The sequence below is a fragment of the Lissotriton vulgaris genome, chromosome 3_1 (genome assembly GCF_964263255.1).
Source record: "Lissotriton vulgaris chromosome 3_1, aLisVul1.2, whole genome shotgun sequence".
In the NCBI taxonomy this organism is placed as follows: Eukaryota; Metazoa; Chordata; class Amphibia; order Caudata; family Salamandridae; genus Lissotriton; species Lissotriton vulgaris.
The window spans coordinates 509,370,819-509,393,858 of record NC_141689.1 but is presented as its reverse complement, the minus strand read 5'-3'; the positions used below and the strand labels follow the sequence as shown (position 1 = coordinate 509,393,858).

General features: G+C 45.7%; 1 protein-coding gene and 1 pseudogene across 1 annotated transcript in view; both read left to right on the top strand.

The window, feature by feature from the left end:
* Nucleotides 1-12,998, top strand: part of LOC147726700 (homeobox protein Hox-A9-like) — a 38,952-nt pseudogene extending 25,954 nt beyond the window's left edge.
* CRHBP (corticotropin releasing hormone binding protein) overlaps nucleotides 1-23,040 on the top strand; it is a 206,258-nt gene that overhangs the window by 50,991 nt on the left and 132,227 nt on the right. The window contains exon 4 of the mRNA XM_086962971.1: nucleotides 14,821-15,031. Within this exon, the coding sequence (XP_086819097.1) occupies nucleotides 14,821-15,031 (211 nt within the window). The remainder of the gene's footprint in view (nucleotides 1-14,820; nucleotides 15,032-23,040) is intronic.

The following is a 23,040-nucleotide window of genomic DNA, read 5'->3' as shown; positions in this document are numbered from 1 at the left end:
TGATCAGCGAATTTTCTTCCAGACCATGGGAATTTTTGATTGCATCCATCTAGTCAAAAAAGTGTGTAGGAAGTTAACTTGGTTTCTATAATCTGCAGTTTATAATTTAGGATCGTGTCATTTTCGTGGCTTCTACTTTACTCCTTCACGTAAATATTTAGGTGAATATCTCTGTACCATATCATTAATTTTCCGAACAATAACTTTAAATTGAGCTCGATGATTTCCTCAAGATCTGTGGCAATATTAATACAAGTTTCTCAGGACTGCCAAAAAGAAGGGGGACAGCACTATCTAGTTTCTGGAGAATGAGAGAATGTGGGGGAGGTGAGACTGTTAGCTTTGTTGTGTCAGTGGGGAGTCGTTGAGAGCCGACAACTGATCTAAATGTGGTGCTTACTTTGTATTAGCATTTTTTTAATTATTTTACGAGGGAGCTGAAAATGTACACAGAAACCCTGCTATATCTGTTCATACTTGTCAGCTGTCTCCTTTCAGCAAGACAGTGCTGACTCTCAGGCCTATGTGCTGCAAATGTGTACCTGTGCGTGTGGGTTCGGCTGTTGGGGTATCTCTTTGCGAACTTTAATGATTTGTTTCTGTTTAGTGTGAGTGAAAGTGAAAGTGTGGAAGGTCTGTGGTGCTTGCTTAATTGTGAGCCTTATGTAAGTCTCCAGATTGCTGGACTACATGATTGCTACTAGATTGATGCATCACATTCGTTACATGTATTTGTTGCATTAGATATCTCTGGTTTAAAATGTGTTGCATTAACATTAATTAAGTTGTTTCCGAGTAAGGTATTATCTTATAATATTAATCATCTGACCCTGGTGTGTGAGGCATATGCACGCACAGTAGTACCGCGTGCATGCTGCAGAAAGGTACACAGATCTGTTCTGATTGAATCTGTATCACTATATACATACTTATTATCAATGAACAAACCAAATGGCTGACACACAAAAATAAATGTATACTGTGTATGTCTGTATTGTTCATGAAAACCCTGTCACGCGTGTAAAAGGCACAGATAAGGGGTTGTGAGAATTGTCATCTGGTAATGCTATAAGCCTACGACTATGCTGTGACACGGTCTCATCTGAGGGAATGATTTTATGTTGCTTGTGCTCATGTTTGATTAATCTGAGGTGAATTCAGGCATGCTGATGAGCCTTGTATTTGGGTGGGATCATAGTGTGGGGAGTAGAAATCATTAGGAACTGTGCCTTTGACCCCAGGTTCTCTGAAACAGGGACACTTCCCTAGAGGTTCTTGGTTTAGACCTGTGGCAAAATGTGACACTGAAGCAGGGAGAGAGCAAAGAGCGGGATCACTCGGGAGTTTGCTACTTTTAAGGGACATACTGGTACCAGTCCTTATCTCCTTGTTTGTGCTGTGTGAGAATGTGGATGGAGCGGTGCTCCCTGATGGGGTAAGGGGTTGCTCATGTGTCTGGGTATCAGTGGTGGCCGGTAAGGTATGGGGGTGTCAAGGTGGGGGGGAGCGATTTTGAATAAAAAAAATCACTTACCTGATCTCGCCATCGCCGCGTCTCTCCCAGATCGAGTGAGTCTCTTCCGGGGACTGGGAGGTACCCAGGCTCCCCACACAATCACAAAACTGCAATGCAGTGTTGCGATTGGTAAGCACCCAGGCTCCCCATAACCAATCACAGTGCTGTAATGCAGTGTTGTGATTGGTTTGAGTGCTGTGGTTCGGCGCTCAGCCAGGAAATGGGTCCCTGGGCATGTTCTTCATGCAGGCTGCAATGCAGCCTACATGGAGAACATGCGAAGTGCACATGAATGTTTGGCCAGCCCGAAAGGGCCGGTCAAATATTCATGCACTCTTTACAGACTGCACAACCACTCCTCGTCCCTGGCCTCAGGGGAGCCAAGCCCCACCCCACCCTAGCCAGACCATATGAAAAATAAAATGATAATAATGTAAGTTATTATCATTTTAGTTTTTTATTTACACTGCTCCGTGAGCAGTGAGGCGTTGATCCTCCACCTTAGCCGAGGAGATGCCACTGCTGGGCATATCGATGTAGGATCTGCAGAGGCATTGGTGTGTATGCTGTTAGTTGGTAGAGGATGGAGAGTGGGACCAGGTTTCGGCATAGCAGGTGTGGTGGAATATGTTGTGCACACAGGAAGTGTGTGCCTGGGATGTGGCGTGAAAGGTTTTGGGATGCAATGTGTCATAACAGGAAGTATGTTGGTGTTGAAAGAAGTTTATGGGTAGAGAGATGTGCGAGTATGGAATAGTTGTAAAATAAAGTGTTTGTGGGGGAGGATAAATCTATGCAAATGATATTTCACGGTGTCTCAGTGTGTTGTAGGTTGGGGCAGATGTTTTTATTTCTGGTGCATTTTTCCTCCAGAGGTGCATTGTGGGTTGCTATTCTCCACTGAAACACTAAAATACCAAACCAATTTGATGTGGTACGTTATGATTGGAACTTGACTTTGCGTCAGTGTGATGTAATGGTTTCTATTGGAAATGGCCCTTTCTGCAGGATCACTCCCAAACTGTTTTCCTTCTTCCTCCCCTTTTCGCTGAATTTTTTTTTTGCAGGCTTTATGATTTTGAGCACTTTATCACTGCTAACCAGTGCTAAAGTGCATGTGCTCTGTACATTAAACATGGTAACATTGGTTTATCCATAATTGGCATATTAAGGTGGGCCTGCAGCACTGATTGTATCACCTACTTCAGTAGCCCTTTAAACATGGCTCAGGCCTGCCACTGCAGAGCCTGTGTGTGCAGTTTAAACTGCCATTTTGACCTGACAAGTTAACCTACTTGCCAGGCCCAAATCTTCCCTTTTATCATTTTTCACTACTGCACGGACTATCTTTCCCATAGGGTAACATTGGGACTGCCTTATAACATTTTATATGTGTAATTTCCCATTGAGACAAGATAGAAATATCAAATTTGGTGTCTCTGGACTCAACAATTTATAAACACACCTTATGGTGAAGTTGGTTTTTAAATTGCAGTTCTGAAAATGCCACTTTTACAAAGTTGGCATTTTCTTAAACCATTTGGTGCCTTCTGCCTGTCCTTTGAATACCCGTATGTGGTGGGTGACAACTAGGGGTGGGCGGACATTTCTGTTCCGCCCACGAAATGGGCGGAGATTTGCCCCTTCCGCAAAGAAGGCGGAGAAACGGGGCAAATCTCCGCACACTCGGGGGGTGGAATGGAAGCAGTCCGCCCGCCTCCCGCCCGCCTCCCGCCCACCTCCCACCCATAATATTAAACAAAGATTAAAGTCTAAAGTAATATTTAAATAACACTTACCTTATCGCGAGTCATCTTCCTGGTCTATCGCGCCTTCTTCTTGAAACTATGCATGCGCGGGAGCCTGCACATGCGCATTCCTCACCAGGAATGCGCATGACAGGCTCCCGCGCATGCAATAGACCAGGAAGATGACCCGCGATAAGGTAAGTGTTATTTAAATATTACTTTAGGCTTTAATGTTTGATATTGTGGGCGGGAGGCGAGCGGCACTCTTATCTCAGGACCTTTGCTCTCTGTCCTCAGTTCCTGTTACTGCGTTCCTTGAGAGGGTTGGGAGTGTTGTGTTCTGGGGTGCCAAGTCACTTGTCTCTGGAAATGTTAGGCGTGCAAGTGAGACACTACAGCTAGTCGGACTCGGGCTCATAGACACTGATGTGGTATGTTGACCCAGTCCGATACATACTGATGTTCTATGGTCCCAAGCACAGTTCTGTTCCTGAGCAGAATTCCTGCAACACCCTCCAATGCAGTAAGCCTGAACTTTGGATGTATCCTGGTCCAGCACGTCCTCAAGTAACCCCTAAGCACTATTGGCTTTTAAGCACTCTAATGCAGTTATTCGTTAAAAATTCATATCTCTACTAATTGGATTTTTGTCAGTTTGATCTTGTTTTACTCAGATAACTATTCTCTAGTTTTCTAAACTGATGTGAAGTCTTTTTGTGATGTTTTCACTGGGTTACTGTAATTAAAGTGTTGCACAAATATTTTAAAACAAACAAGATGATGGACGGAATGTTGCACAATGGCAAAACATTCACCTCCAGTCACAGATCAGTGTTTAATCCATCGTTATTTTGCTCACCAAGCCACCCCAGTTCAGACATGGCCATATGCAAATCAGTCTTGACCCTGTGCCTCATGGGAACAGTACAGCCCGAACTACCAAGCCATGTCTTTCCTGGACCAGAATCAAGCATCCTAGGGCCGGTTTTTGGCTATCAGCCGTCTTCAGCCAGGATAGCTTGACTCCAGTGTCTTAGTGAGCAAGGGACCCACGTCTGGGCATACCCTTCCCACATAGGGTGAACAGCAAATACTTTACACATTTTCTCTTAAGTTAAGCCTCACTTCTCTGTGGCAAGGTACCAGAGGGTGAAGACAGGTTCATTTAGATTGTGTATCTGACTTACTCTGACCAGGATTGTGATCCCTACTTGGACAGGGTGAATACCTCTGCCAACTAGATACCCAATTTCTACAAGATTCCATTCTAATTATGAAATGTATTGCTGTGTGATAGGGTGTTGTGTGTAGTGCTGTCAAGTCTTGTTCAGTGTGACAGTGTGCAGTGGTATGCTGTTGTGCAGTTACCAATGTTCTGTGCCATAGTATAGTATTGTTCCTGTCCAAGGTAGAGGCATAGCTCTATGCTCAGCTGCCCTTGGAGTGCAGGATGGCTCCGAACCCTTCAGGGAGCTCTCAACTCTTCAGGGAGCACCATTCATCTCAGTGCCAATGAATATCTGTGAGACTCAGAGGTCCCTCATCACATTTTGCAGGTAGACCCCAACAATTGAAGTTATGCCACTAGTCCAAGGTCCCCGTTGGACAAAAGAACTACTGGCAATTACCCAGACTCAAAGTCTTTTGAAAACTCTAAGGAAGAAAGTTGAAGGTCAGGTGGCTCAGTCCCCTGATTGCTTGCTAAGTCTATCCTGATGTGCATAAGTGATTGGGGTAAACATGTCCCAATCATGCCATGTTCAAGCCGATGGGATGAGTGCATCTGCAGTGAAATACTCATAACCCATAACTAATCCCTCCAAAGAAGAGCTACCCTAACAGTAATTCCCTTGTTGGAGCCATCCAAATGACAGCTTTTTCAAGTGAAGACATTTGTGATAGGTCCAACCAGATTAGGGCTACAAGTGTGGGAAATTGTATTAAATCCTGCAATCACCCAGATGAAATACCATGCAGGTTCACCCCTATAAGAAGTTCCCAGAAGGGAAACCCCTTGCTGGGTCAACCCAGATAAGTGCAACCCTGATGTGAGCTCATTCTATTTCCACCCAAACGTGAGCAACCTTAATGAGAACATTTTTACTAGATCCACACACATTTAAAAAATGTAGAGTAGGTCTCTCTATATGAGGATTATCTAGAAGACAACCCTTGTTGAGTCTACCAGGATGTGCGCTATAAAGAAAGAAAGTTTGTGTTGGCTCCACCCAAGTGTGAGTGACCCAGATGAGGAAAATCAAGATAAGTCCAGATTTAATGGGGATGCCCAGAGTGAAAGCTTATGATAGGTCTATACAGACGATTATTACAAGTGATCTCTTTAAACAGCCACTGACATGAGAGCAGTCCAAAAACGAAATCCCACAAGTGAGGTGCAACCGAATGAAGTACATGGGAGGCCTTAGTTCACTGAGAACCTCACCCCTTCTTGGTTCCTCTCTGAAAATTAATGTAAGGATATTATTCTGACCTTTGCACAATAATTAGGTCTACCCAAATCATACCTGTCAGTTGGAAATGTTGAAATGGAACTTTAGTGAAAGAAGAACTATCACCCGAACAGCCCTGGTAGGTAGTGCTCATGCATCATGAGCAGCAGCCCTAAGTAGATATGGATTATTCTATGAAGATTGTGTGAGAGGCTGCATGTACAGAGCAATCAAGAATTATAAATAAAGATGCTAAAAAAGAAGCAAAATATACTATTAATCAGACTGATAGCATGTGGGACGCTAACTGAGGGCAGTGTAGTGGCAAGAGATGTATTAGCTTCCAGTTACTGTATTGTGGTCATTTAAGGTGCTCAGATGTTTGGGCACAGGTCACCCTACCCACAGGTAATTTTCAAGTAGGTGGGATGGTGGAAGTGCAGGTGTCCTGGACCTAGGAAGTCTAGGTCTAAATAAGGCCAAGCTGTGGGGCTGCCACAAAGATGAGCCCTGTGTGTCAGGCACATTTATTCTGAGGATAATATGCGGGACAGAAGGTAAAGGCCTGCCCCTAACGCCAAGCAGAAGCTATGTTTCTGTAACTGCTGGGAAAAACTGGCCTACCTGCCCACTTATTGCCACTTGAGTCATTTGACCCAAATGTCCACTTAGGTCGTCCCAGAAACAACTAAGGCCCCAAATACGAGTTTCACCGTATTGGGGTGGATTTATAGCATGATATATGTGCATGCAAATGTACCATTACTATGCAGTAAACCTGCCCAGTACTGTGGAATTACAAGGAAAACCCAGTGCTTAATTTGTGCCGGTGCTTTCCGGTTCTAAGCACCAGCACTTCATTTTCAGGGCCGGGTCTACACGAGATATTGGCTGTTCACTAAATTCACACAGGTCTCCCCGGTGTAGAGCTGATATTGCCCGCGATTGTGTTGTAAAATAGTACAAATTGGATGCAGCAGCCCGCTTAATGAGGCACACTATCACACTCAGAAACTGCCAGGGCCCCTGCCTCGTCGTAAATTACATGCTACTCCAATCAAGCTCTGTGGCCTGCTCACACTGCTCCTGCAGGCTTGTGGTGATTGCAGCTGAATTACGGGCTTCTATCAGGCTGACTGTGCTGCACTACTGCTACAATGTATCCTATTCTGATGCCCACGGAGTAAATGAACTACCCTGTTCATCAAACATTTATAGTCGCAGTAAGTGAATGACACTCGTCGTCACAACCCCTGTTGAACAAACAGTGTCACAAACAGCAAGGACGCCCCTGTAAACGGAAGCGAGCTGCACTCAGAGAAAGTGCACTACGTGTATTCACCAAACAAATAACACATAGCAAAAGCATACCCACGTAATCGAACAAAGGTCACACACATTCACTCTAAATAAACACCACCTCTTCACCAAACAAATATCACATTCACAACACTCACTAGAGTTCCAAGAGTCTCCATGTAAAGGTTGAAGATGAAAGGGATCCGACAGACCTCTGAGTGACTCTGCAGGCAGTGGGCGCTTTTGGGTTCTTGATGCGAACATGTGAATAAACTGGTGTTGGTTGGATAAAACCAGTGGAGGACGCTGGCAGCCAATCCCCTTCATGCTTCAGGGTGTGGATGAGAGCAGGATGATCAACACAGTTAAAAGTGACAGATAGTTCCTGAAGTTTTAGGAGGCAGCAGTTACCTGTGGTCAAGAAGGCATCTTCTGGGATTTGAGAAGTGACTGGCTTCAGTGGTGCAACGCAATCTGAAACCTGATTTGTAGTTGTGCCGGAGAGGCCGAATGTTAAAAGAATCTAGAAGCTGGGCAAAGGCTGCTTTTTTGATAATACTGCAGATGGATGGTGGACAGCGCCGGGAGGGGTCAGTTTATTGTGGCTGGAAGTCAACACTACACCTCGGCTGGATGCCTATATGTGACATTTCCATGGTTTATGGCCTGGATCATGGATGTTTATGTGTGACATTTCCACGGTTGGTCTAGCCCTTGCCTGGATGCTTATGTGTGACATTGCCACAGATTATGGCATGCTTTCTGGCCTGGGTGCTTATGTGTGATATTTCCTTGCTTTCTGGCCTGAGGGCTTAAGTGTAACATTGCCACGGTTTATGACTTGGGTGCTTGTTTATGTGTGACATTTCCATGGTTTATGGCATGGCTGCTTATGTGTAACATTCCCATGCGTTCTGGCCTGAGGACCTGTGCCATTTTCACAGTTTATGGCTTGGGTGCCAGTTGAGGGTGTGGGTGGAGCCAATAGAGGAAGTGGGTGGAGCTAGTGAAGGAAGTGGGTGGAGCCAGGGAAATGGGTGTGGCCTCGGACAAACATTTGAGCACCTGGACTTCATATTTTACAAATTAAGCACTGGGTAAACCCCATTCAATGGGAATTACTGTGCAGGGATGATTTTCAACTGTAAATCTTTATGGAATTCGCCATTCCATGGTATACATTTCTGCATACATTTACCACCTGCTTTAAGCAGGAGAGATGTATATGCCCTGGGTAGGAAGTGAGGGAGGAGAGTGGGGAAGTAAGAGAAGGAAAGAAATCGGGCAGAACAAAATTAACGCCTGGAAGCATGGGCTAATTTTGTTCTGTTTGCACTGGCAGTTTTTTAAGGGGGCCTCGAAACGGGTCTCTATCGGGCTCAGTTTTGTGCCCTGGCCCAGGCGGTCCGATTTTTTTGCCGGACTGCAGTGACAGCAGACACATTGATGTGCACGTGGTGAGCCTTGTGGAGGAAGGGAAATCCTTTAAAGAGAGTAATTTTCTCTCTGGATTTCCCTTGTCTTTTTGAACCTCAGGAGCAGCAACATTGTCGTGGTGTCACCAGGGCTTTAAGTGGAAGTTTTTCAATAATATATACAAGCCATAGTTGCTGCTTATTAATCTTATGCAACGAACAACCATTGACAAAGCCAATAGTCCTGACTTGTAGGTATGATTTGACTTGTTGTATCACATATCTGGACGCAATGACAGGAACAAAAAAGTACAAGTCGGGCGGCACACTGTGGTAAACACAGATTTTTAGTTTACGTATTTTTAAGCCACACCCTTAATTACATTGACCACGCCCCTTTGAGAGACCCCCCAGTTTTTTCATCCCACTTAAAGTCCTGTCTAAGATTAGTGTGAAAGCTGGGATGGAAGAGGAAATGAACCCCAAGGCAAAATAGAATATCATAAAACTAATGTATATAGTGTCCCGATCCGGACAGTTATAAGGGGAGATTAAGATATAGAAAGATATTCAAGCATTCCTTAGCCTGAGAAAGAGTCAATATATGCAGGCATGACTCTGAAGGGTACCTTGCAGGATGCAAAGTTTTCTGTGGCATGTGCTGTTTGATCCATCTACACACAGCTTATCTCAAGCTCTTATTATGCAGGAGACTTGAATATTTGGAAGGTTTTATGTGCTTGATTTTACCCCTTTTTTTTTTGTGGTGCGCCAAGTAAAGAAGACACTGAGGCCGTAGTTCACATGTATTATTATTACTATGCTCAATGACAATAGGAGGAGCTGAAATGGCCCCTCTGCATTTAAAAATTCTGCACCTTATTAAACCATTAACCATAACCACTTACACTTGGTTCACCTTCTTGCTGAAATGCATGGAGACAAATTAATTATTACGACCGCTTAGTGCCTCAACCCTGAAGTTCCGGGACAAACCACTAAGACAGAGAGTTGTTTTGTGATACCTCTGTTAAGGTCCTACCTAGTACTGGTACACCAGGATATTTTGCAAATCAATACATTATAAAATATTTTTGGATGTCTCAGTACTGGCATGTTATGGTATGATGCAAGTCATGACTGAAGTGCATTGTGAGAGCGATGACTGTCTCCATAAGGACTTGTTACAGTACTGATATAGTGCCTGGTGAACGTTGGGTTTGAGGAGCACTGTCAAAGTTCAGTGCAGATCACAGTGCTGACGTACTAGTGCGTGACGCAAATCAGGAATGAGGTTCATTGTGAAATCTCGGCATGTGTCTCCCTACTGGAACATTACCACCCTCGACCTTCTTTCGCGTCCCAGTCCTTAAGAGATGAGCAATGCCTCTGTCACACACAGGATTCCCCAGCCTCTTTAAAACAAGGATTTGCAATGCAATAGGTCTCGCTTTAGGAGAGTGTGAGCTATTGGTATTGACACATTTTTTTAATATGTGTTGGCTTTGAAAATATATAAGTTAATAACATCGTTATTCACGAAGCCAATAGCTAACACTTTCCTAATGCGAGTCCTATTGGCTATGGCAATGCTTGTTGGTAGCAAGCAAGGACAGTGCTGTTGTGGTGCTGAGTGATGATGTGGTTGGGCTTAGTGATGTGGTGGTGTCCCAGAGTGATGTGGTGGTGTCCCCGAGTGATGTGGTGGTGTCCCCGAGTGATGTGGTGGTGTCCCCGAGTGATGTGGTGGTGTTCCTGAGTGATGTGGTGGTGTTCCCAGAGTGATGTGGTGGTGTCCCCAGAGTGATGTGGTGGTGTATACGAGTGATGTGCTGGTGTCCCGGAGTGATGTGGTGGTGTCCCCGAGTGATGTGGTGGTATCCCCGAGTGATGTGGTGGTGTTCCTGAGTGATGTGGTGGTGTTCCTGAGTGATGTGGTGGTGTTCCTGAGTGATGTGGTGGTGTCCCTGAGTGAAGTGGTGGTGTCCCCGAGTCATGTGGTGGTGTCCCCGAGTCATGTGGTGGTGTCCCCGAGTGATGTGGTGGTGTCCCTGAGTGATGTGGTGGTGCCCCTGAGTGATGTGTTCGTGTCCCCGAGTGATGTGGTGGTGTTCCTGAGTGATGTGGTGGTGTTCCTGAGTGATGTGGTGGTGTCCCTGAGTGATGTGGGGGTGTCCCCGAGTGATGTGGTGGTGTCTCCGAGTGATGTGGTGGTGTCCCCGAGTGATTTGGTGGTGTTCCTGAGTGATGTGGTGGTGTTCCCAGAGTGATGTGGTGGTGTCCCCGAGTGATGCGGTGGTGTTCCTGAGTGATGTGGTGGTGTTCCGAGAGTGATGTGGTGGTGTCCCTGAGTGATGTGGTGGTGTCCCCGAGTGATGTGGGGGTGTCCCTGAGTGATGTGGTGGTGCCCCTGAGTGGTGCTCCTGAGTGATGTGGTGGTGCCCCTGAGTGATGTGTTGGTGTCCCCGAGTGATGTAGTGGTGTCCCCGAGTGATGTGGTGGTGTCCCTGAGTGATGTGGTGGTGTCCCTGAGTGATGTGGTGGTGTCCCTGAGTGATGTGGTGGTGTCCCTGAGTGATGTGGTGGTGTTCCTGAGTGATGGAGGGTGGAGTTGGAGGGTGGAGTTGGAGGGTGGAGTTGAATGGTGGAGTTGGAGTTGGAGGGTGGAGTTGGAGGGTGGAGTTGGAGTTGGAGTGTGGAGTTGGAGGGTGAAGTTGGAGGGTGGAGTTGCAGGGTGGAGTTGGAGGGTGGAGTTGGAGTTGGAGGGTGGAGTTGGAGGGTGGAGTTGGAGTTGGAGGGTGGAGTTGGAGTTGGAGGGTGGAGTTGGAGGGTGGAGTTGGAGGGTGGAGTTGGAGGGTGGAGTTGGAGGGTGGAGTTGGAGGGTGGAGTTGGAGTTGAAGGGTGGAGTTGGAGTTGGAGGGTGGAGTTGGAGGGTGGAGTTGGAGGGTGGAGTTAGAGTTGGAGGGTGGAGTTGGAGAGTGAAGTTGGAGTTGAAGGGTGGAGTTGGAGGTTGGAGTTGGAGGGTGGAGTTGGAAGGTGGAGTTGGAGTTGGAGGGTGGAGTTGGAGTTGGAGAGTGGAGTTGGAGTTGGAGGGTGGAGTTGGAGGGTGGAGTTGGAGTTGGAGGGTGGAGTTGGAGGGTGGAGTTGGAGGTTGGAGTTTGAGGGTGGAGTTGAAGGGTGGAGTTGGAGGTGGAGGGTGGAGTTGGAGGGTGGAGTTGGAGGGTGGAGTTGGAGTTGGAGGGTGGAGTTGGAGGGTGAAGTTGGAGGGTGGAGTTGGAGGGTGGAGTTGGAGGGTGGAGTTGGAGTTGGAGGGTGGAGTTAAAGGGTGGAGTTAGAGGGTGGAGTTGGAGGGTGGAGTTGGAGGGTGGAGTTGGAGTTGGAGGGTGGAGTTGGAGGGAGAGCAAGGAGTAACAGAAAGAGTGTGGGTGCAAGAGCGAGAAAGAGAAGTAGAGAGAGGGGTAGGAGGAGAAAAAAAAATAACACACAAGTGGTGCGCACGTAGAAAGTGAAAACAATTTAGTTAAAAACACCTGGCGACTGCTTATATTTTTCAATATTCAGTATTGAAAGGGAAAGTAGGTTAGCGAGAGGGATGTTACGGGAAGAGTGAGGGAGACCGCGAGAATGAGAGAGAACTACAGGGGAGGAATGGAGATAAAGAGCGCAAGGAGTAACAGACAGAGCGTTGGTGCAGGAGCGAGAAAGAGACGTGAGGAGAGGAGCTTTTAGTGAGGGGCAAAAGAGCCACTGGTGAGCTTTAGCTAATGCATGGCGAGTAAAGGGCTAAAAGAACAAGATAGCGGGGAGTGCATTCCTTTCAAGTCTGATGGTGGGGGGCGGGTAGCACCAGCCTTTGAAGTCTGATGCGGGGAGGGGGGCGGGGGAGCAAATGGTGAGGCACATGCACTGGCCATAATCCGCATTCCAAAGCCCTCTGGCATCAAAGGAAGGGTGGGAGGGAACGAGCATATGGGGTGTGAGCGATACCGAAAGTAAGAGGGGGAGCAGGAAGTGAGGCCGCGCTGGCGAAAGCAGTGCAGATGCCAGCTTCGCGCTTGAATGACTCACATGCACTGGCCATAAACCGCATTTTTAAAGCTGTTTGGTAGACTTTTCTTTCCCCTTACTATAATCTCGCAAGCAATGTGCAATCACATTGTCTCAGGTGAGACCTAAAAACTTTCCCTTGTGCCCCTACCAATATGGCCCCTCCAGAAATTAGTGGCATGTGGAGCACAAAGAGGAGGGGATGAGAGGAGAACTTACTTCTTTGATTCTTTGGTTTCTCGCTTGCTCAAGAGCTATTCTCTGAAGAGACCAGTTTTTCATACCCCCGTCCTTGGCCCTTCCGGGGATCTTCCTTTGGGTTCGAATATGTTGCAAGAATACCCTTTTAAACCCTTGGAGACAACTTCTATACGTTTTTTGACACTCAAGGATTTCTTTTCAATAGCAATACCTTCAGGAAAAAGACTGGGTGAAATTGGTGCCCCGTTAAGTCATGACCCTTTTCTTTGTTTATTTTCCAGACAAAGTAGTGTTAAGGCCTGATCCATCCGTTATACCCTAGGTGGTGTTGTCTTCCCACTGCTTACAGGACATGGTGTTCCTTCTTTTTTGCTTCTCTTCCCTCGGAGCAAGAGATCCTCCTCCATTCTCTGGAACTTCACATGGCTCTCTCTAACTAGATTGAACTAGTTCTATTAGGAAAGTTGATTTTCTTTTTGTTACCTTTAGACTAGAAATAATAAAAAAAAATCGCCCAACTACTGCTAATTTAAGTTAGGTACACTGTATTAGTTATTGGGCAGTTTTGAATCACCAGCTCCTCTGCATGGTACATGCCACAATAGAGAGTATTGCTGTAAACAAAGTATTTAAGTTGTAAAGTGATAACTTTTTGAGTACTTAGACGTGCATAGCTGTGCCATAGTTTTAATTCCAACATACTACTAATTTCAAGTACACAATAAAAATAGTGCTGGTTGTGACGCTGCATTTTGCACATATATATTAGTCAATATGAGTGCTGCGCTTGCTTATATTGTGGAGTTTACTTTAAGCATAAATGCCACCAAGATGTTAGTTTTCTTTTTAGGACAGCAGTCACCTGGCAACAACCAGTTCCATTTATGCTCCCTGTTCACCTGTTGCCACACTATGGCCTATATGTATGAAGCCTTGTTATTGTCCTTGCGTCACGCTAGGTGACACATGGATAATGCAAAAGAATCAGTAATATTTACAAAGTCACACAAGGCCTGGTTTGCGTGGTCTTGTGTGAGTTTGTAAAGAAATGTAACGCAAGACAGCTACTTGTGCTGCATTGCGTTACTTGGAAGGCATTCCATGGATGGAGCATGCACCTTCCCATGCATTCGCCTATGGATTTTGGCGCATTCCTAGATTTACAAGGACTTGTACACCTGGGAATACATCAAAATGCTGCGCATTCCTAGTGAGGTGCAATGGGGAGAAATACCTTCATTTCTCCCTATTATTTTCACATTCCATGTGTGCTGCATTCTGTAGCAAACATAGAAAGAGAAAACCCCTTTTAATGTGGAGAAGTGTGGCTCACTGGTTAGAGCAGGCAGACCCTGAAGCAGAGGTCAGACCCGGGACCAGGGTTCGATTCCCGACGCGGCAGGGTCTTGAGCTCAAATGTCCATGGACTCGATAATTCTCGCTTCGGTGCCTGACCTAATCATGGGTTCACACTCTGCAACTCTGGGCATTAAGCTTGCTTAATCTCCACAACGGCCCCCCCGCGGCGGGATGCCTGGCTTTCACCTTGGGGATGCCCTGTAGGGGCTATCTCACAGGGAAAAGCCAGGACGGGTTCCCAAGGCAAGTGCGGAGATACCCCTTCGGGGGTCGATTCAGGCGCTATATAAGAAACATAATAATAATAATAATGATTGTTTTCGTGCAGGAAAGTGTTCCTTCCTGCGCAAAAACAATCCTTGCTGTTTCGCAGTCACCAGTGCGCTATGGTGCAAGGGTGCCTGCCTTGGCGTTAGGCTGCACACTGTGCCAGCATAGGGAAAGGGCAGAAATGCTCCATAGCTTTGTAAATATGGGGCATTTCTGCTCTTCACGCAACACAGCAAAGGAACTATGCACACCGCTCTGCGTTGCATGAAAGTTTAGTAAATGTGGCCCCTGTGTTTTTAGCTGGGTGGGTCATAGTGTTTATTAAGACATTTCAGATGACCTCTTGTCCCACTTCCTATCATTAAGATTCGTCCCTGTGAATCAGGGGTGTAGTGAAGTAGATTCTGAAAACACGCTCTTTCAACATTAACAGGCCCATGTGAGCTCTACACGCATGTTTACATTACCCACTACGAAATAAATGCGCAATAATATTTGATGCTTGTCCCCTTAAGGTGTTCGATGGCTGGATACTCAAGGGGGAGAAATTCCCCAGCTCCCTGGACCATCCCCTCTCCACCTCGGAGCGCTACACGGATTTCTGCGAAGACGTGGACAGAAAGAGAATGTACAGGTCGTCGCAAAATGTGGCCATGATTTTCTTCAGAGTCCATGAACCAGGGAACGGATTCACAATAACCGTGGGGAAAACGACGAATCTCTTCCGTAAGTCCGCCATCTTGTTTGCAGCAGCGCCGCTAGGATTAGATAATTAATATCCCAGATCAAGGGACATGGCGCTACTATCACATTGATTTAATGCATTTCATGTCAGAGTAAAAATGAGTATCGATTTTGCCCTAAAAGCTTCAGTCGTTTAGTAGATTTTAAAAAGTATGACTCAGCCATAAACAAGTGGCAGTCCATTTTATTTTTAATTAGGGGTTCCAGGAGGTGATTCCCATCACACAAAAGCGCCTATGAATTGTGGATGTCATGTTTAATATGAGGGGTCGGGTCACCACTCACACTGACACATAGCTACAGTTAATTCAGCTCTTATTAAATCTGGTCTGTTACTCCCCACTATTCCTGGCGCTGGAACATCTTCAGAGACACCCATGCATCATGGGCATCAACTCTGTCAATGAGGGGATGTTTGCTAGGACCTGCTATCCAACTAAATGAAAAATTAAATGTCGTTTTCAAAGAAAAGGATACCAAACACAGCACATGTTGGTAGCAGCAAATTTCACTTGCCAAAATCTAAATTGTTTCCTTTGAAAACTGGGTTCTATCCCTGGCTATAGCACTAACCAACAAGCATTGGCAAAGCAAATAGGTCTCACTTATGCAAGTTCTATTGGCTTTGCCAATATGTTTTAGCAATGTTGGACACCAGAGTGGCTGCTGTTCATCATGGCTAAAAGTTAGTGAGGTAAAGGAGAGTGGCGTGGAGCGGAGTGTCGTAAAGTAGAGTGGAGTGCTATTGAGTGTCATAGAGTGGCATGAAGTGTCGTGCAGTAGAGTTGAGTGGTGTGTAGAGGAGTAAAATGAAGTGGAGTGTCATGGATTAGCATACAGTGTGTGGAGTGTCAAGGAGGGAGTACAGTGCCGTAGAGTGGAATGGCGTTAAGATGAGTGGTGTAGAGTGGAGTACAGTGTCAGAGTGCTGAGTAGAGTATCGTAGAGTGGAGTGGCATGGAGTGTAGTGGTGTGGTATAGAGTGGAGTGGCGTAGAGAGTGTTGCATAGAGTGGAGTAGAGTGTTGTAGAGTGGTGTATAGAGGAGTAGATTGTCATATAGTAGAGTGGAGTACAGTATCAGACCCACTTCCAGGATGCTCTCCTTTATGTTGAAAATGTATTTTTTATATTAAACTGATGCTTGTGTTTGGTACATGGTCCTTTTTTCAGTCCCAACGTGTGCTCAGTGCTCATGTGTTATCCAAAACAGTTGAGCGTGAGGGGGGGGCGATCATACCTTGGCATCCAAGAAAGATCCTTGAGGAGTGGACGGTGATAGGAATCAGTACGAGACCCCAGTTGGGACTACAGTTGTTCCCTAGTGCCTGTGTAACTGGATTCCCAGGCAAGGCTGTGAAAGGGGTTTACTTAAGAGTATGATAGTTCTGAAACCACTAAAGATGGTTCATAGTCTCAAAGCCACCACACTTCAAAAGCCCTCATCAATGGACCACTGAACTAAGATTTTTCATTCTGACACTCTTTTGTGATCTGTATCCAAACCCTGCTGAACACAGTCAATGTTTCTAATGGTGGAGCTACTAACAGAGGCACGGTGAGTCTAGACGGGTAAACAAAGGCTCCAGCAAGATGGAGCTTTAAATGTAAACATCTTTGCAACTTCTAGGCAGATTTACAAGCAATTACATGACACTACATCTAAGCCAATAGTATCACTACATAGTCAATGTCAGTGTATAATTACCTCAGATCTACTAACCTAGACTTATCCTGCAATGTAGTGGCTAGCTCAATGTAGTGGATGCAATATTTGTATCATGTGATCTACCATATCTAGCCTCCTGGTAGTATACCTTACAAACATTTACCATGGGCTTATCTACCTTAGCCTCACCTAGAAAATGCAACCACACATTTTCAAGCCATAAAGATGGGCCGAATAAGCTAACGTTTCTGTTGAGGGCTAGCATGGGCCCACAGTAGGTGCCAGGGACTGCTCAGAGTGTCCCGACATGACATGAGAGGCTATATTTTAAATTGAATGAAAAAGGCTTCCGCACCCATCAGCTATTAAAACCTGACTGCAGTGACAATTCTGAGGGAAGGGGCAGGGGGAATATCCGAGCTCACACCTAAGTGATATGAAGGAAAGAATATGTCACATACACTAATCAGCCACCAAAACCCAGTAACAGTAATTCTGGGGGACATTTTTAGAAAAGTTCCAGGACTGCTCCATGGTCAAAGAAAGGGCTTCATCAGCCTTACCTAACCCACCATTTTATGTAGCCAGCCACACACAGCCCCTCCCTGCCTGGGTATTCCATTCCTGTGGTACCCGCATCTTAACCAGCCCTTCCTGGGGTTCCCAGAGCAGTTCACGGCACCCTCAGAACCTAGACATCACATGCCATCAACCCTGTCTTCCGGAGGAGCTGTAATGACACATTTAAGTAAACCACCATCTCTATTACTACTAACTAGTGCCACTTAAACTGAGTGCACTATAAACACCCTATGCAATAACATGTGACAACATTTATAATTGTGTAATATTGCACCCATCACCCTGCTCCTTGCCAATTCGTGTTTTCTGTGGCCGAGTTTATAATCCCACTGTAATCTGACATCTGTAAACTATTTTGGTGGGGTCAATAAACTATTAGACCATTTACTAGATTTTTCAGACGTGGTTTCCTATTAATAAAACCATCTTGACATGAATCAAGAAAGCAATATGTTCCAAATAATCTTACTATTTACGTCATGGTGACCACCCTATATTTCTCTATATTTGAAAAGCTCCAAGGTGCAATTGTCTTCCCCTGCTGAGACCTTTTCTGCCTCATCAAGCAATAAGCCTCCATTCTTTTCAGAATCAGCTTCTTTGTGAAGCATCGCCTCCACTGTCTGTCGTGAAGATAAAACAGAGCAGTAGTGTAAATAATTCAGTTATTCCCTTGCTCTCGGTTACACATCACATTCGTCAATTAACTAAATCACTCAAGCCGACCAAAACGGTTTCACAGATAATCGGAACAGCACCAGCCAATCGATAGTCATATCTTTACCTGTGACATGAATGTTAAAAGACATGTTAAGGCTTAATTGCTTCAGCAAGATGTAGGTCGTAGATAGCTTCCCACTAACCCTTTATTTTTGATAATGAAGTGATTGATTGTGGAGGTGGACATTATAAACAGTGCGAACACAGTTGCAGTGACAGTAATCAACAGTGATTTATGCTAGAATACGCCCACTCACAGACAAATCCCTGCCACACACACACATGCACACAACCAAAGCTACAAATGCAGTTACTGTCACACATCATCCCTGCCTCACAAAGCACGACTGCCACCCCACAAATAGAACCACTGCCATACACACCAGCAATGCAACACATATAGCACCACATGAAGCCTTACAACAAAAGCATATACACATAAAATAGCCCATATCTGTTGGCTTTCCAAATTTCTGTTTAATGCCTGCAAATATTCTGTGTGTTGGCTTCCCGTGATAAGGCAACATCTAATATTTTTATACATTGGTGTCATTGTAACACTACCAACATACACACTCAAGTCACTAGTTCTGTTCACCACCCTCCAAACAAACCCAATAGTTGGTGTCCTACTCCCACAAAATACATAACGTCGTATCGGGCAGGCATTCAAGTCAACCAAGCTTTATTTCTATATGTGTAATATCATAAAAGCACATTTACAATTAAAAACACAGTTCTTTAACAATACATTTAAAAGAAATTACATATAAAAACCTTTTATATTACAGTAAATAATTAAAAATGCATTAAACTTTAACAGCTTTGTGGATATATGGATATATAAAAAAGATATTTTGCTTATGCTTAATTCATCGAATAGCCTTCAGCCTAATCAGCCAAGCCCAACTTAAAAATGTGGCCGCCCCACACACTAAGGTTGTGCTAGCATCAGCCTTAAGTATTCTGAGTGCAACAGAGTGATCCCTGGTTCCAAGCAACAGGCACACAGGTTTGAGCCATTTCTGTCTGGGTTTTGTATAAGCTGGGCATACAAAAAACACATGAGCAATATTTTCAATGACACCTTCACAGGATGGACAGTCAGCGGGAGTTTGATGCGGTGGCTTCCACTTGTTAGTACGGTCGCGAAGAGGAAGAGTGCCCTTCCTGAACTGAATAAAAAGAGATCTATCTCTAGGCTTCGTAATAAAATCTAGATAGGGCTCCAGGCGAGGCTTAGGCTTGTGCTGGCAGAATTCCTCAGTTAGCCTACCTTGATTTGGGTCCCTCTGCTCTTGTTCATCGACCCATGCCCAATAGGCCCGCTTAGTTTCTGCCTTGGATAGCAATGCCCCAGACTCCCAAGCAGTTATAAGACCCGTTGCCAGTAAAAGCTTCTTTATATTAGCTAACCAACTAATTTTGTGAGCTCCTTGAAGGTTCATGACCTCTTTTAGGCCATCGGCGTACCTTGAGAGCTCCGGGGTACGCCATAGCCGGGCCCAGTATAGAAGAGGACGCAGAGTAGCTAGGTCCTTGATGGAACGGCGACCCAGATCACTCAAGAGTAAGCATGGGCGGAAAATCCGTTTCGCTCGCGGATTTTGCGGATTTTCGGGAAATTCGCAATCCGCGAGATTCGCGAATCTCCCGCAAAATCCGCAAATCCGCGAGCAGCGGATTTTGCTCGCACTGCTCGCACTGTTCGCGTGAGTTCGCGGCTTCCCAGTACAACTTCGCGCCCCGCGAATAAGTGCTAAATTGCAGAAATACGATCTTAGCAAAACTGAAACTACTTACCAGGTTCAAAAGTTCAGGCTCATCATTAGTAGCCATTTCCTGTAGTGCTTCCTGAGGGGCCCCTCCAGAGTTCAGTTGCCAGTTGCAACTATTATGTGACCCTGCTCTGAACCTCAGAATAGTTACACATATGCCACAAAGGTCCTGAATTACAGCTAAGGGAGACAAGCAGGAGCCAGGCTGGAAGTTAAAATCCATTAATCAGCCCCTAATTCATTATTGTCAGTTGGGGCAGGGCAGGTGTTGTAACTAATTTTGCAACAATGAAAGCACTTAGCAAGTGCAAAAGATCACTAATCAGGGCGCACTAAGGAAGCAGGTGCCAGCTAAAAAAATATTCTGTGACACATTAATCAGCCCCAAATTAATTCAGGTCACTTGAGGCAGGGAAGGTGTGCTTTGCTTTGCCGAAAATAATGTACACTGGACAACCAGAGGGTGTGGTGATGAAACAGAGGGTGGCATGGGTGGGCCAGAGGGTGGCATGAGTAGTCAGAGAGTGGCAGTGGTGACAGAGAGTGGCAGTGATGAAGAAGAGTGTCCCAAACAGGCTGGACACGTAGAAACAACAAGTTCGCAAAACTTGCGACCCGACAGGTAAGTTCGCAAATTGCGAAATTGTAAAAACCCTCGCGAACTGGCAGAAACACGGGCGAACACACAAAAAAAAAAATCCGCAAATTCGCGGGAATTCGCGGATTTTGCGGATTGCGAGTTCGCAAATCCGCAAAATTCGCGAACGCGAGATTCGCAAAATTCGCCCATGCTTACTCAAGAGTGGCTTAGTTGGGGTACCCCTCAGGAGTGATACAAGCTCCCTAAAGAACTTGTTCTCTACGATAACTAGGGCATCTACACATTCGAAGCCTCAAAGCTCTGCACCATAGAGGGCACAGCCTACAGCTTTTGCAGCATAAATGTCCAGGGCAGGAGCAATGGGCATGGAAGTGGAGGCACGGTGTTCCCTCCCCAATACTCCAACTACCCTCTTATGGTTTAGCGCCATTTTATCAATGTGTGGCAGCCATTTAAGTTTATCGGAAATTCTAATCCCCAAGTAGTCAAACTCTTTTACACGTTCCAGAGACACCCCGTCAATGGACAAGGTAGATCTAGACGATCTACTCGGGTTAAAGTAAAGAAGCTTGGTTTTAGAAGTATTTATGGCAAGGCCCCTCAGCTTACAAAACAAACAGAAGCGGTCTAACAGCTTCTGCAATCCTGTGGGAGTTTTTGATACTAGCAACGTATCGTCCGCAAAGAGTAATGCGGGGACTTTATCACCCGCCAGGACCGGGGCGTCAGCATTGATTTCAAGCAGAAAGGAGACTACGCCATTCACAAATAGCGTGAAGAGTGTAGGGGCCAGTACACAACCCTGACGTACCCCTCTGTTCACAGGGATTTTATCAGTTTTTTGCTCCTGTGATCCCCATCTAATACGGGCATAATTTCCGTCATGCATACGAGCCAAGAGATTCAGAATGGGCGAAGGAATCCCCATCTCTTCCGGGACCAGCCATAGGCGGTCTCGGGGGACCAAGTCGAAGGCGGTCTTCCGGTCAATAAATGCCAAATAAAGACCGCCTCTGCCAATGGTAACCACCTTCCAGTGTAGGAGTACCAGCCTAAATGCCTGGTCCATCGTACTTGTGCAAGCCCTAAAGCCCGCCTGAAAGGGTGACATAATACTATTTTCATCTGCCCACAAGAGAATCCTCTCCAAGAGTACCCTGCCAACCAATTTCTGCCCAGCATCCATAAGACTTATTGGGCGATAGTTGGCAGGGTCCCCCCTGGGGCCCTTCTTGTATATAGGGATCACTTCGGCCCCCTTCCAAGAGTTCGGGACCGGTGAGCCTTCCAACAAGGCATTCGTAAGAATTACAAAGTAGGAGGCCCAACCTTCGATGTTAGCTTTAAAAAGGTCACCCGGTACACCATCCTGTCCCGGGGCCTTAGCGGGTACAATCTTGGTTAATGCAGCCAGCACCTCTTTCTTGTCTACTCTAGTGAATGGAGCCTGAGCAGAATCAGTAGCCATGGCACCATGAAAGGGCCCTGGAGTACCCGAATGCTCATCACCCCCGTACAGTTTCCTAAAATGCTCAAACCACTCCCTATCCGTTATATGATTGGGGACTTGATCCGGGTCGCAGCCATTGAATCTTCTGACTAAAGTCCAAAATAGCTCACCATTTTTAGGTTTGCTCACTGCTCTAAGGCTACCCCAATGTGATTCTTCCCACTCCCTCTTAGCTATTGTGATGGCTTGTCTATAATGTAATCTGGCCTGCCGAACAAGAACTGGATTACTAGATTTGATAACAAGAAGCAGACTATTTTTTTTCATTCTGCAATTTCTATCAAACCACTTCTGCACTGGCTTGACATTCGTCGGTCGCTTTTTACTGGGAACTGAAAACAGAATACCAATCTGATCTATAGTATCAACGTAGATAGTTTCTGCCGCCACAGGCCCAACCATGTCCTTACATGCTGCAGAAAGCCTGAAAGTCTGCTCACTAAGAATTTGCTCGTCCATAATAAACTTTGGCCACTTGAGAAACCTATTACAATTAGATGGTACAACTGTCTTAGTTAATAATCTCGAGCTAGTGGAGGGGGTGTATTCCTTCCTCTGCCACAAATCCACCATTGTGAGGGACAGGGGGTTATGGTCACTGTCCACTGATGGAATAATGAACATATCCTCCACTAACTTCCATGCCCTCCTGTCCACCATTATATAATCAATTCTGCGTTCGCAGGAAATCCTGTTATATGTATTTGCCCCCCGAGCATCGGAGATAGTGCGCCCATTTACAGCTCTCAGTCCTGATTCTATCATTAGGGCATTCAATTGAATGACAACCGGTGACCATCTCTTCACAGGCATAAGCGACAAAGACGGAATGCCCCATCTGGCATCTTCCTCATAAACTCCAAGGATGTCATCTGCTGCCAGAGGCTCGAACGAACAATTTAGGTCACCACTCACCAGCAACCAGAACTAAGGAATCAGAAGGACACAACTGGAGCAAATCAGAGAGAACAGAAATGGTGGAAGATTTAGCCCCCCCCTTGGGTGCCTCTAGCGTATACATTAAAAAATTCCCAGGAATTAATGCCATTCATGCCCTTGATGGAAAGTCTCATAACATCTAGTGTTGAACACGTGTGATGAGTAATCTTAAGGTTGAGGTCTACCCTTACCC